The 15,100-nt window shown below is 46.2% G+C and overlaps 1 protein-coding gene across 1 annotated transcript in view; it reads left to right on the top strand.

Annotated features, from left to right (window-relative positions):
- Nucleotides 1-15,100, top strand: part of SLC27A4 (solute carrier family 27 member 4) — a 38,395-nt gene that overhangs the window by 2,410 nt on the left and 20,885 nt on the right. Inside the window, exon 2 of the mRNA XM_073541082.1 lies at nt 11,020-11,184. Coding sequence (XP_073397183.1) covers nt 11,024-11,184 — 161 coding nt within the window. The 5' untranslated portion in view covers nt 11,020-11,023. The remainder of the gene's footprint in view (nt 1-11,019; nt 11,185-15,100) is intronic.

The raw sequence follows: 15,100 nt of genomic DNA, 5'->3' as shown, positions 1-15,100 counted from the left end.
CACAGATTCATCTCATCTACATCTCCACAGCACTGGTCACTACTGAGCATGTACATAAAGGGCAGCACAGATTCATCTCATCTACAACCCCACAGCACTGGTCACTACTGAGCATGTACATAAAGGGCAGCACAGATTGATCTCATCTACATCTCCACAGCACTGGTCACTACTGAGCATGTACATAAAGGGCAGCACAGATTCATCTCATCTACAACCCCACAGCACTGGTCACTACTGAGCATGTACATAAAGGGCAGCACAGATTGATCTCATCTACATCTCCACAGCACTGGTCACTGCTGAGCATGTACATAAAGGGCAGCACAGATTCATCTCATCTACATCTCCACAGCACTGGTCACTACTGAGCATGTACATAAAGGGCAGCACAGATTCATCTCATCTACAACCCCACAGCACTGGTCACTACTGAGCATGTACATAAAGGGCAGCACAGATTGATCTCATCTACATCTCCACAGCACTGGTCACTACTGAGCATGTACATAAAGGGCAGCACAGATTCATCTCATCTACGACCCCACAGCACTGGTCACTAATGAGCATGTACATAAAGGGCAACACAGATTCATCTCATCTACAACCCCACAGCACTGGTCACTACTGAGCATGTACATAAAGGGCAGCACAGATTGATCTCCTCTATGACCTCACAGCACTGGTCACTACTGAGCATGTACATAAAGGGCAGCACAGATTCATCTCATCTACAACCCCACAGCACTGGTCACTACTGAGCATGTACATAAAGGGCAGCACAGATTCATCTCATCTACGACCCCACAGCACTGGTCACTACTGAGCATGTACATAAAGGGCAGCACAGATTCATCTCATCTATGACCCCACAGCACTGGTCACTACTGAGCATGTACATAAAGGGCAGCACAGATTCATCTCATCTATGACCCCACAGCACTGGTCACTACTGAGCATGGACATAAAGCGCAGCACAGATTCATCTCATCTATGACCCCACAGCACTGGTCACTACTGACATGTACATAAAGGGCAGCACAGATTCATCTCATCTACAACCCCACAGCACTGGTCACTACTGAGCATGTACATAAAGGGCAGCACAGATTCATCTCATCTATGACCCCACAGCACTGGTCACTACTGACATGTACATAAAGGGCAGCACAGATTCATTTCATCTATGATCCCACAGCACTGGTCACTACTGAGCATGTACATAAAGGGCAGCACAGATTCATCTCATCTATGACCCCACAGCACTGGTCACTACTGAGCATGTACATAAAGGGCAGCACAGATTCATCTCATCTACATCTCCACAGCACTGGTCACTACTGAGCATGTACATAAAGTGCAGCACAGATTCATCTCATCTATGACCCCACAGCACTGGTCACTACTGAGCATGTACATAAAGGGCCGCACAGATTCATCTCATCTATGACCTCACAGCACTGGTCACTACTGAGCATGTACATAAAGGGCAGCACAGATTCATCTCATCTATGACCCCACAGCACTGGTCACTACTGAGCATGTACATAAAGGGCAGCACAGATTCATCTCATCTACAACCCCACAGCACTGGTCACTACTGAGCATGTACATAAAGGGCAGCACAGATTCATCTCATCTATGACCTCACAGCACTGGTCACTACTGAGCATGTACATAAAGGGCAGCACAGATTCATCTCATCTATGACCCCACAGCACTGGTCACTACTGAGCATGTACATAAAGTGCAGCACAGATTCATCTCATCTACAACCCCACAGCACTGGTCACTGCTGAGCATGTACATAAAGGGCAGCACAGATTCATCTCATCTACAACCCCACAGCACTGGTCACTACTGAGCATGTACATAAAGGGCAGCACAGATTCATCTCATCTATGACCCCACAGCACTGGTCACTACTGAGCATGTACATAAAGGGCAGCACAGATTCATTTCATCTATGACCCCACAGCACTGGTCACTACTGAGCATGTACATAAAGGGCAGCACAGATTCATCTCATCTATGACCCCACAGCACTGGTCACTACTGAGCATGTACATAAAGTGCAGCACAGATTCATCTCATCTATGACCCCACAGCACTGGTCACTACTGAGCATGTACATAAAGGGCAGCACAGATTCATCTCATCTATGACCCCACAGCACTGGTCACTACTGAGCATGTACATAAAGGGCAGCACAGATTCATCTCATCTAGGACCCCACAGCACTGGTCACTACTGACATGTACATAAAGGGCAGCACAGATTCATCTCATCTACGACCCCACAGCACTGGTCACTACTGAGCATGGACATAAAGCGCAGCACAGATTCATCTCATCTATGACCCCACAGCACTGGTCACTACTGTCATGTACATAAAGGGCAGCACAGATTCATCTCATCTATGACCCCACAGCACTGGTCACTACTGAGCATGTACATAAAGGGCAGCACAGATTCATCTCATCTATGACCCCACAGCACTGGTCACTACTGAGCATGTACATAAAGGGCAGCACAGATTCATCTCATCTACATCCCCACAGCACTGGTCACTAGTGAGCATGTACATAAAGTGCAGCACAGATTCATCTCATCTATGACCCCACAGCACTGGTCACTACTGAGCATGTACATAAAGGGCAGCACAGATTCATCTCATCTATGACCCCACAGCACTGGTCACTACTGAGCATGTACATAAAGGGCAGCACAGATTCATCTCATCTAGGACCCCACAGCACTGGTCACTACTGACATGTACATAAAGGGCAGCACAGATTCATCTCATCTACGACCCCACAGCACTGGTCACTACTGAGCATGGACATAAAGCGCAGCACAGATTCATCTCATCTATGACCCCACAGCACTGGTCACTACTGTCATGTACATAAAGGGCAGCACAGATTCATCTCATCTATGACCCCACAGCACTGGTCACTACTGAGCATGTACATAAAGGGCAGCACAGATTCATCTCATCTACAACCCCACAGCACTGGTCACTACTGAGCATGTACATAAAGGGCAGCACAGATTCATCTCATCTATGACCCCACAGCACTGGTCACTACTGAGCATGTACATAAAGGGCAGCACAGATTCATCTCATCTACGGCCCCACAGCACTGGTGACTACTGAGCATGTACATACTCCGACCCCGCAGCACTGGTCACTACTGAGCATGAACATAAAGGGCAGCACAGATTCATCTCATCTAAGACCCCACCGCACTGGTCACTACTGAGCATGTACATAAAGGGCAGCACAGATTCATCTCATCTGCAACCCCACAGCACTGGTCAGTACGGAGCATGTACATAAAGGGCAGCACAGATTCATCTCATCTGCAACCCCACAGCACTGGTCACTACTGAGCATGTACATAAAGGGCAGCACAGATTCATCTCATCTATGACCCCACAGCACTGGTCACTACTGAGCATGGACATAAAGCGCAGCACAGATTCATCTCATCTATGACCCCACAGCACTGGTCACTACTGACATGTACATAAAGGGCAGCACAGATTCATTTCATCTATGATCCCACAGCACTGGTCACTACTGAGCATGTACATAAAGGGCAGCACAGATTCATCTCATCTATGACCCCACAGCACTGGTCACTGCTGAGCATGTACATAAAGTGCAGCACAGATTCATCTCATCTATGACCCCACAGCACTGGTCACTACTGAGCATGTACATAAAGTGCAGCACAGATTCATCTCATCTATGACCCCACAGCACTGGTCACTACTGAGCATGTACATAAAGGGCCGCACAGATTCATCTCATCTATGACCTCACAGCACTGGTCACTACTGAGCATGTACATAAAGGGCAGCACAGATTCATCTCATCTACGACCCCACAGCACTGGTGACTACTGTCATGTACATAAAGGGCAGCACAGATTCATCTCATCTATGACCCCACAGCACTGGTCACTACTGAGCATGTACATAAAGGGCAGCACAGATTCATCTCATCTACGACCCCACAGCACTGGTCACTGCTGAGCATGTACATAAAGGGCAGCACAGATTCATCTCATCTACGACCCCACAGCACTGGTCACTGCTGAGCATGTACATAAAGGGCAGCACAGATTCATCTCTTCTACGACCCCACAGCACTGGTCACTACTGAGCATGTACATAAAGGGCAGCACAGATTCATCTCATCTATGACCCCACAGCACTGGTCACTACTGAGCATGTACATAAAGGGCAGCACAGATTCATCTCATCTATGACCCCACAGCACTGGTCACTACTGAGCATGTACATAAAGGGCAGCACAGATTCATCTCATCTATGACCCCACAGCACTGGTCACTACTGAGCATGTACACAAAGGGCAGCACAGATTCATCTCATCTAGGACCCCACAGCACTGGTCACTACTGAGCATGTACATAAAGGGCAGCACAGATTCATCTCATCTACAACTCCACAGCACTGGTCACTACTGAGCATGTACATAAAGGGCAGCACAGATTCATCTCATCTACAACCCCACAGCACTGGTCACTACTGAGCATGTACATAAAGGGCAGCACAGATTCATCTCATCTACAACCCCACAGCACTGGTCACTACTGAGCATGTACATAAAGGGCAGCACAGATTCATCTCATCTACAACCCCACAGCACTGGTCACTACTGAGCATGTACATAAAGGGCAGCACAGATTCATCTCATCTACAACCCCACAGCACTGGTCACTACTGAGCATGTACATAAAGGGCAACACAGATTCATCTCATCTACAACCCCACAGCACTGGTCACTACTGAGCATGTACATAAAAGGCAGCACAGATTCATCTCATCTACATCCCCCCAGCACTGGTCACTACTAAGCATGTACATAAAGGGCAGCACAGATTCATCTCATCTACAACCCCACAGCACTGGTCACTACTGAGCATGTACATAAAGGGCAGCACAGATTCATCTCATCTATGACCTCACAGCACTGGTCACTACTGAGCATGTACATAAAGGGCAGCACAGATTCATCTCATCTATGACCCCACAGCACTGGTCACTACTGAGCATGTACATAAAGGGCAGCACAGATTCATCTCATCTATGACCCCACAGCACTGGTCACTACTGAGCATGTACACAAAGGGCAGCACAGATTCATCTCATCTAGGACCCCACAGCACTGGTCACTACTGAGCATGTACATAAAGGGCAGCACAGATTCATCTCATCTACAACTCCACAGCACTGGTCACTACTGAGCATGTACATAAAGGGCAGCACAGATTCATCTCATCTACAACCCCACAGCACTGGTCACTACTGAGCATGTACATAAAGGGCAGCACAGATTCATCTCATCTACAACCCCACAGCACTGGTCACTACTGAGCATGTACATAAAGGGCAGCACAGATTCATCTCATCTACAACCCCACAGCACTGGTCACTACTGAGCATGTACATAAAGGGCAGCACAGATTCATCTCATCTACAACCCCACAGCACTGGTCACTACTGAGCATGTACATAAAGGGCAACACAGATTCATCTCATCTACAACCCCACAGCACTGGTCACTACTGAGCATGTACATAAAGGGCAGCACAGATTCATCTCATCTACATCCCCCCAGCACTGGTCACTACTAAGCATGTACATAAAGGGCAGCACAGATTCATCTCATCTACAACCCCACAGCACTGGTCACTACTGAGCATGTACATAAAGGGCAGCACAGATTCATCTCATCTACATCCCCACAGCACTGGTCACTACTGAGCATGTACATAAAGGGCAGCACAGATTCATCTCATCTATGACCTCACAGCACTGGTCACTACTGAGCATGTACATAAAGGGCAGCACAGATTCATCTCATCTATGACCCCACAGCACTGGTCACTACTGAGCATGTACATAAAGGGCAGCACAGATTCATCTCATCTACGACCCCACAGCACTGGTCACTACTGAGCATGTACATAAAGGGCAGCACAGATTCATCTCATCTATGACTCCACAGCACTGGTCACTACTGAGCATGTACATAAAGGGCAGCACAGATTCATCTCATCTACAACCCCACAGCACTGGTCACTACTGAGCATGTACATAAAGGGCAGCACAGATTCATCTCATCTACGACCCCACAGCACTGGTCACTACTGAGCATGTACATAAAGGGCAGCACAGATTCATCTCATCTATGACTCCACAGCATTGGTCACCTTTTTGATATTTTTTTTTTCCCTCTGGCTGAGTGTTCAGCAGAACATAGCAGAGACGAGGTCGATTTTGATTCAAACATGGCAATGCAAGTCAATGGGGCCTTTAAAAATCAGACTGCACTTGGATGATATCCAAGTGCTGCCTGATGTTTACAGACACTCAGGAAGAAGGTGTAGAAACTTTTTTTTTTTTTTTTAATTCTCCACGTACAAGAAATACTGGTGCCACTCTGATCAGTGTCTCACCAGAATAATCGATCTGTTTTATTTTTTTTCGTATGTAAAAAATACTAACATCTGAATTAGGCCTCAAGGGAACCTGTCACTGGATTCATGCTGCTTGAACCACTGGCAGTAAGGATCAGATCCTGGCTGCATGTTTGTTGATCCAGCCAGTGACCAAAGGCAGAGATTGGATTAGTCCGGCATGGTGGTCCTGCATAAGACAATTTTTTGGTATGTCAGACAACTGCACACATTTTTACCAAAATATTGCTGCATGTGCTGATGCAGTTGAAGCTACTGTATGAGCCTCTGGTAGTTCTTTAGGTCAGAGAATCTTATCTGTCTGAACATTGTACTACTGTTCGTTTTTAGAAGCGGGCCATTAGATCCATATCCAGTAAGCCGCATGTTGAAAATATACACTGGCTTTAAAGGGATTGTACAGATTGGACATTCACTTACCACGAGTAACACATCCCCCTACAGTGAGCCCCAGTATCACCTGTCACAGCCACCCTGGTTACTTCTGCAGCGTTTCACAGTGCTTATTAAAAATCAAAATTCATGGACATATTGGGATGCTCTTATCAAGAGTCTTCCTGTCCCCTTTTATACGGATGGGGTTTGTCTAAAGCAGACGTCCCCTTTTAAGACTCCTCCTGAGCAGCCATTTTCAAGCTTTTGCAAAGCTACAACTCCGAGCCTGTCTGCCATGGCATCCAGGGAGCTGTAGTTTTGAGCTACAGGTTGGAGACCACTGCTGTAAGTGATGTGCTGAACAGCTGTAATGTGGAATATCCCGGCTTGCAGACAATGTTGAGTCTTAGTAGTATGACTGCAGATACTACAGTATATTCGGTGAAGGGGGCTTATGGTGGGGAAGGATGGCACGTCAGGAGTTAATCGGCTTGCTTTCGCCTTTCCCAGTTCAATCATGGTGACTGCTATGCTGAGAGTCCCTGCAGATCGGCTTCTGCTGCTCATTAGGTAATGACCTTGCTTCTCATCATCCTCTTGGACATGAGGTGTGGTTAATAAGGTTCAATGAGCTTTAGTATCTAAGTCTGTCATCCCCCCCCCCATATGACATTAACCTGTTAATATCCAGAGCCAGCCGCAGCTGTTTTGTGAGTCTATCATGGATGTACATTGCTGCATTTGCCCTGCTATAACCCGGGTGGCACGCGCTTCTGTCTGTGTGCCATCCGCAGCATCACTTCTCGCCTGCTTATTTCCCCCCTCCCCATGGGGATGACAGGCGGTGTGTAGTGATGGATGTCACCCCGAGCAGTGATTCATTAACCCCCGAGTGTGCATTTCACAACATTCATCACACAACACGAAACCAAAGTGAACTCTCACCTAGTTTTTGGAAAACACGCTGAGAGTTGTCTGCCGTGCAGCCTAAAAATAGGTCATCGCTTCTGCTGAAAAGTCGCATTTGGCCAATTAAGAGTTCCTCGTTACAGTTTTCCTGCATCTTTGTCCTGTCGCTAGTTTTCAGTTCCTTGGAAAACTGGGTGACGACTAAAATAGCCAACATTACATCAAATGCCAAACTATGAGGATCCAGATTGCCCCTGCTTATAATAAGGTCACCCAGCTTTCCTAGGAACAGAATTCATTTATAGAGGTTGGCCCACAAAATAGGTTATGTGACTGATAGCTGAGGGTTATACCACGGGAATACCTACTGATCATGAAAACGAGGGTCTTTGGTCTGCATTCAAATAGGGGACACTGGACCCTTGTGACCTTCGGGAGTCCCAGTGGTGGAATCACCGCCATAACCCTTTTGACTATAATACGATGATAATAATAATCTTTATTTATATAGCGCCAACATATTCCGCAGCGCTTTACAGTTTAACAGTTTCAAAACACAAGTCATAAGTAACAACGTTAACAATACAATAATTAAAGCGAAATAAGACGATGATAAATCCATTCCTAAGCCAACTCCTCAATTCTCCTTCCTAGTGCCTAATAATTTTCCCATCCATCTGCAGAATATTTGAAGACCACCTGTATCTGGTAGTAAGGCGGTCTGACAGCAGGAATATATTTGCATCACAGTGGAGACCATCAGCAAGTAGTAGAAGGCAACGAATTGTCTCCTCTATCAGAAATATATTTGTTTGCTCACTAAAGCAATAGAGAAGTGGAGTGATCATGCACAGCCATATTCAGCGGGGTAGCGGGTAGACCCCCATAGGGCAGAGTTAATTGAAGGGGTCCTGCTGTCCTTTGCTCCTTCTTGCAGGGACTTCAGACCCTTGCGTGGCATCTGTAAATACACCCAAGCAGCAGGTTAACTGTCCACAGATGTTAGAATGATGACCCCCATAAGTATTCCTGCCATACATATATATTATAGGCTTGTTTGTAACAATCCCTTTAGTGCAGGAGAAGGGGCACATGGTTATAGAGAGGTTGTACCCATCCATGTGTTACTGCGGTCTCGTCACTTGGGTGAGGGTTATACAGCGGGCGGTGCCAGCCTGCGGTTAGAGTTATTAGCTCGTAAAATGGGAGTTTGCTCCTCTGATACGACCAGATAATAATAATGATCTCCGCAGCTGGGAAGGTCAATCCCGAGTCTGGCAGCAGATCTCCCCACCCTGCCAGTGCTGTGGATGGCAGTCATTCGCTTGTCGCAGTGACAATCACCCAAATTGTTCCCAGTCGTCTTCTCTCTCCTTTTCCATTTACTTCTGGGAGTTCCATTTTCTCTGGTGGCATAGAAATAACTTTGCTGTAGAGCGAGTGTGGTCCACGTGTGTATGTCAAATTATGTCCCTGATCCACATGTGTCTCTCCCAGCCAGGGCAGCAAGTGGTCCACAAGGATCTTGCCCCCCATGTCCTGTCCAGAGCAGTGTGAGGCCCGTGAGGAGTTTTCCCCCAAATTAACCCCTTCCTTTTCAGCCATGCAGGGTGGTGAGGGGCCTATGAGGAACTCTCCTTACCCCCCGGCCCATCTCCCAGCCAGAGCGTCAAGGGGCCTACGAGAAGCTTTCCACCCATGTCCCTGGCAGAGTGGCGAGGAGCTTCCCCACCAGGGAGGACCCATCATATCCCTACACCAATGATAATGTGGGGCCAATAGTTGACTTCCAAGAGCGTGTGGACCCATACTGTCACCCCCATAGCGGTGATCACCCAATGACGCCCACTAGGTCTCCTCTTTGACAGTGATGACCCAGTAGTTCCCATGACGAGCAGGGCTGTGGAGTCGGTAAGCCAAACCTGCGACTCCGACTCCTCAATTTCCCTTACTCCGACTCCACGACTCCGACTCCCACATATATTACTTATATTTAAGTGAAAAATTTATTGTAGTACAATGTGAACCTCAGACATTTAATCATTTTTATGATCCAATAATCAAGATATTTAGATAGAACAGAATATATATTGGTGTACTACCCGGTTTTCATTCTTTTTGGTACAGATATGATATGGATAGACAGATATGGATAAATGGATATATAGATAGAGCAGATTTCTAATCTGCTTTTGCTATTGAAAACATTATCTATGAGCTCAAAAACCTTTCAGGTGATGCAGTTTTTTAAAAAGATGATCAGCTTTTGCAGCTGAAAAACGTATCCTCAAAAAACACAGGAAAAACGCTGTGTGTGAATGTAGCCTTAGATCAGGAATATAACAGCCATTTATAGGACATTTCATAACTTTCCCAAACTCCTATGAAAAAATATTCAGCACATCCTGCATTGAATTACTGTACCCAATTTATTATATATTTTAGGAGTCGGTCCATTTTATACCGACTCCAACTCCGACTCCACCAAAATGAGCACCGACTCCGACTCCACGACTCCGACTCCACAGCCCTGATGACGAGGGCCCCACACTCTTCACTTATTCTGGTGTGATAAATCTCCATCATTGTGTATCCAGACTTTTTTACAGGAATATGTCCTCATTGTGTATCCAGACTTTCTTACAGGAATGTAGTCTTGTTGCCCATGGTGACCGGGTGCAGTTTTCACCGCAGTGTTTTAGCTCCTAACACCAGTTAAGACGTGCAGCACTTGCCCATAGCAGCCAATCAGGTGCCTGCTTTCGTTTTGACAGAATGGAGTTTAAAATAACATCAGTGATATGATTGGTTGGTTACTGGCATAGGGCGCATTAGAAGTTGTGAGCATGCTTGGTGCCCCCTTCAATAAGCATTATTTATAAGAAAAGATTTTGACAATTGCATGCAACTTGTAGAAGAATTTATAGGATATTTTGGCGATGAAGCACATGGCAGCGCCCCAGGAAGCTTTCAGCAGCTGTCGCTTACAGGGTGGCTGTTTCTGCATAGTAGTGATAATACATATCATGCATGTGGAGTAATTATTCTGTCCAGACATAGAGGAATGGTTTGCTTGTTTCTATGATGTCTATGACATGATCTTTGCCCCCTTCCTAGACCTGCCCTTGCCCCGGTGCAGGTGACGTGGGCGTGGTGATAGCTGGCAGTATAAAAGCAGATCTGGGGACAGTGCTGACTCTGACCGCCTTTCTGGTTACAGGAAGATGCTGCGCCTGGCATCCTGCTCGTCCCTCCTGCTGCTGCTCAAAGCCGTAGTTGGGCTGCCCTGGTTCCAGTCTATTGGTGCTGTCGTTGTTTTCTACCTGGGCTCCGGAGGATGGAGGTTTATGAAGGTTTTCTACAAGACCATCGGGCGAGATGTGAGGTAAGAGGGGGAAAAAGTGATTTACCTGCGACTTCTTTAGAGCATAAGTTTGAGAATTTAAAATCGCTTTAAAGGGTTATTGGCATTTCAAAACTTTCCATTTCTACTATTGTTTTCTGTTATCGGCCACTTAGCGAGTTTTGTTTTCATGTTTAAAAAGTATTGTCTTATTGCTAGTGTGATTGGTGAGTGTCTGTCCTCTATAACCTCACCCATCCAAACTGAGTATGAAGAGTCTGCAGAGCTGGTGCACCCTGCGCAGTGTTCTCCTGGCCGCCTAATATTGCTGTGGGTGGCCTGGGCTCTGCTGTGCAGAGACAACAGTGAAGAGGATTTAGGTAGCACTATGCTCTTTGTTCTCAAGATCAGTGGGGTCCTAGAGGATGGACCCCCACTGATTATATGTAATGGCAATATACCATCACTTTGTTAAAGTTCTTTTCCACATTCAGGAAAGTGAACCCCAAATACTCCTAAAATATCTGTTATGACAGAGCAGGTTTTAGCCATCCCTGGGTCCAGCACTGGTTACCTGCTGCTGCACGGTTCTTGTTTGGCTGCAGCTGTAATGTCACCACTGCAGCCATTCACTGTGCCGCAGTAGATGACACAAGCTGCTGAGCTGAGTGATTGGCTACAGCGGTGACTTGATGTCAAGCAGGGGAAGGCGAGCACCTGCTCTTTGTTGTTTTAGTTATTTTAGAGCATTTGGGGTGCATTTTCCTCAATGTCAGAAACCCTCTCTATGGGAACTCCAAAAACATGTCCTCCGATAGGTGGTGTATGTAAGGAGTACAACCTATTATGCCTCGTTTGGATGCAGGGAGCCATATTTATCGGGATGACATCCAACAGTGGCACCATCAGACATGACACCGAGGAACATTTGATATAATAGATCTGTTCAGTTTCTCCTGTGCAGGGCGATTACCAATATGGCTGCCATTACCGTACTTAATGGGGTAGTGGGAAAGTTTGGTGGAAATCATTGTGTCCTGAGTGGAAATCTTACCCACTTGATAGCAGAGAACAACTTTCTTTCTAGGAAAATTTATTTTTTTAACGATGTGAAAAACCTTCGGCGATAAGCGATTATAGCTGAATAATCGGACAAGCGTTCCTTTGTGTCAGTGCATGTAAGGCCTTTCTGTAACGGCCTGAATTCTAATGTGTCATCCATAAAAATCCGGATCCTCAGGACAAAGTCGTCCTTCTTTATAGCACTTAGACCATTCTGTTTCTTTTCACCAAGAAGTGATGCCTCCCCTATGCTAACAATGATCATATTCCTTCGGGCATCGCATTACTGCCCACACATGCTGTGAGCGCCGGCATTGTCCTTCAGGCTTAGGGTTTATGAAGCTGCAAAAAACTAATATTTTCCTTTGCACTAAAAAGGTTTAAAGGACATTTCACATCTTAAAAAATTATTAAGGAATAAAAAAGGTGGCACCCAATTCATATGACTGTGAATGGCACATTGTTATGCAAGTATGTTCCCTGCCAGCTACACCCAACACATGTGCCTGCATGTGCTCAATGGGGAGAGGAGGATGCGCTGCTGCAGGAGTCCCTTATCTTCCACCTTTCATCACTTTAAAGGTTTTTTTTTTCCAAAAACGGCAAGTGGATAGGGGATGTTTTCAATCACAGAAATCCCAAGAACAGGATTGAATGAAATGGAAATGCGCTTATTCGACCGTCGCTGTATTATGGTTTGTGGGGCTGCCAGAAGAAGAGCAGAGTACAACACTTCACTGCAGAGTCCTGCCCCTTGGGGATCAAGGGCCATGTTCTTTCTGGGTAGAACTGTATTCACATCTACCAAGAAAATCGGACTTCAGTCTTGGAGAGGTATTCACACTAGACACGTAGGACCCAGCAGTTGTGAGACCTCCTTGTTGTTGGCTGCTGGGCATGCCTGAATTGGCCAAATAATGTGCAAACACGTCTCAGTTTTTTCCTAGTGTCCAGAAGCAGTATTGCTATTCATATTTCATACTGACAATCTTTAGCACTACAGAGTGCAACTTTTTTTGTTCACGTTTTGTATTTAGCCTCTGTTTAAAGGGTGTTATTCTCATCTTGGTAATCCATGGCATGCCACTGAGATATGCCGGTTCTGTCGGTCTGAGCTCTGGGACATTTGCTAATCTCAAGAATGAAGGGTTTGCAGCGAGCTACAGATTTCCTTAAAATAAGCCAGAAAGCTGTGGGTGGCTTCCATTACAGCTACCAAGATGATTGCCACTCCGCTTTCCAATGCTCCTGATTAACACTCCTTCCTGCTTATGTAGTGATGTGCCCTATCCTTTACTATATTACTAATTAACCAGGCAGATTAGCCCATCAGGGGGCTAAGACAGCGGAGTGATGCCCCCTGGAAGCTTTCCCAGAAGTGGCAGTAACTAAAGGGGGTTTTACACATAGCGATATCGCTAGCAATATCGCTATAACGTCACCGATTTTGTGACGATATAGCGATATTGCTAGCGATATCGCTATGTGTGATACTTACCTCCGACCGGCTCTCCCGCTGTCTGTCGCTGATCGGGCGGCTCCATTTCTCGTCGTCAGCTTCCTGCTGGGCTTCCTGCTGTGTGAGACGAGCGATGCTGGACGCGGGCGGGAGGACGCCAGGATCGCTGTGTGTGAAAGGTAAGTATCGTCCGCTGCGTCGCTGCTGCATCGCTGTGAGATCTGCCTGTGTGGCAGCTCACTAGCGATCATTTAGCGATGCACCAGCGATCCTGACTGCGTCATATCATGGTTTGGATCGCTGGTGCATCGCTAAATGTAAAAGGGCCTTAAGACCCATAGTGGGAGAGCTTTCTAGACGGTCCTGTTTGCTGAGCCCCGTTCATATCACCGTTGCCACCTTTTGTACCCGCAATAAATGTATGTGTTGTGTTCTGCATCCTTGAACTTGATTTTCCAGTAGATTTGTGTGTTACAAGATAAGCCCTGGACTCTGCCCCCCTCCAGGGTCACTGTTACCCATGTACTAATGGACTGTGCTTTGCTTTTATAGTAGTTATTTTGCAAGGTAACCTTTCACCGTCCATTTATTACATCTCTATCAACTGTATCAATTCCAGTCTAGGAGTATTTATGACAGCTTGCCATATCTGCCCCTTCTGTCTGGAGCCTTCTCCATCCTCATACTGTTGCCTTGTAGTCTTCCAATGGAAAGGTTGCCTGCAGCAGAAGGTGAATGTGTTGATTTTGTCTGAGACAGTGACCTGTGACCGCTCACAATACAAGGCGTCGTGGAGACAACACACATTGGCACTTTCCTATAAAACAAGATGGTGAAACAGCGACATTCAGGGCTTGCGCTGTGGCCAAGTCTAGTGACAGAAGCCAGGCTGCATGTGACGGGCCTTTTTGGTGGGTAATGGACTGAGACCAGTGGGCATCCACAGCAGCAGAGTATTTTAGGAGCCAGGATATGCAGCTTTCTGGATCTTTCACTCATTCTTTCCCTTCTCTTTCTACATAATTAAAGAGGAAACTGGATGAAAATTCCATTGGGAGTTGTAGTCCTAGTCAGTACTAAAGGATATTGTTAGGAAGCAGCAGATTATAACTAGATTTGCTGGGGACAGTAATGGAGCCAATGTGCAAAACTACAACTCCTAGCATGCCCTTGTTTTGCTACGTTGGAAAATGCTGCTAATTAAAGGGATTGTCCAGCTCTAGGGCCTTTTATTTTCTTTTTGCTTCTTGCATGTATTTTGGTTCAAAAATCACTTTTGCAATTGGGTTTTATTACAAATATAGCACTGTTTGGCTTTTACACGCCCTTTGGTTCTCTCACATTTAACTTTGTGGTTCTAAATCAGCTGATATTCGCCCAGAAAAAAACAGATAAGGGTTACAAACTCTTACCATTGGACAGTCAGACAGCGCTCAC

This window comes from Dendrobates tinctorius, unplaced genomic scaffold (genome assembly GCF_039654945.1).
Source record: "Dendrobates tinctorius isolate UK_male_01 unplaced genomic scaffold, ASM3965494v1 ptg000120l, whole genome shotgun sequence".
NCBI classification, from domain to species: Eukaryota; Metazoa; Chordata; class Amphibia; order Anura; family Dendrobatidae; genus Dendrobates; species Dendrobates tinctorius.
The sequence above is the reverse complement of the archived record's forward strand: the minus strand, read 5'-3'. Positions and strand labels throughout refer to the sequence as shown.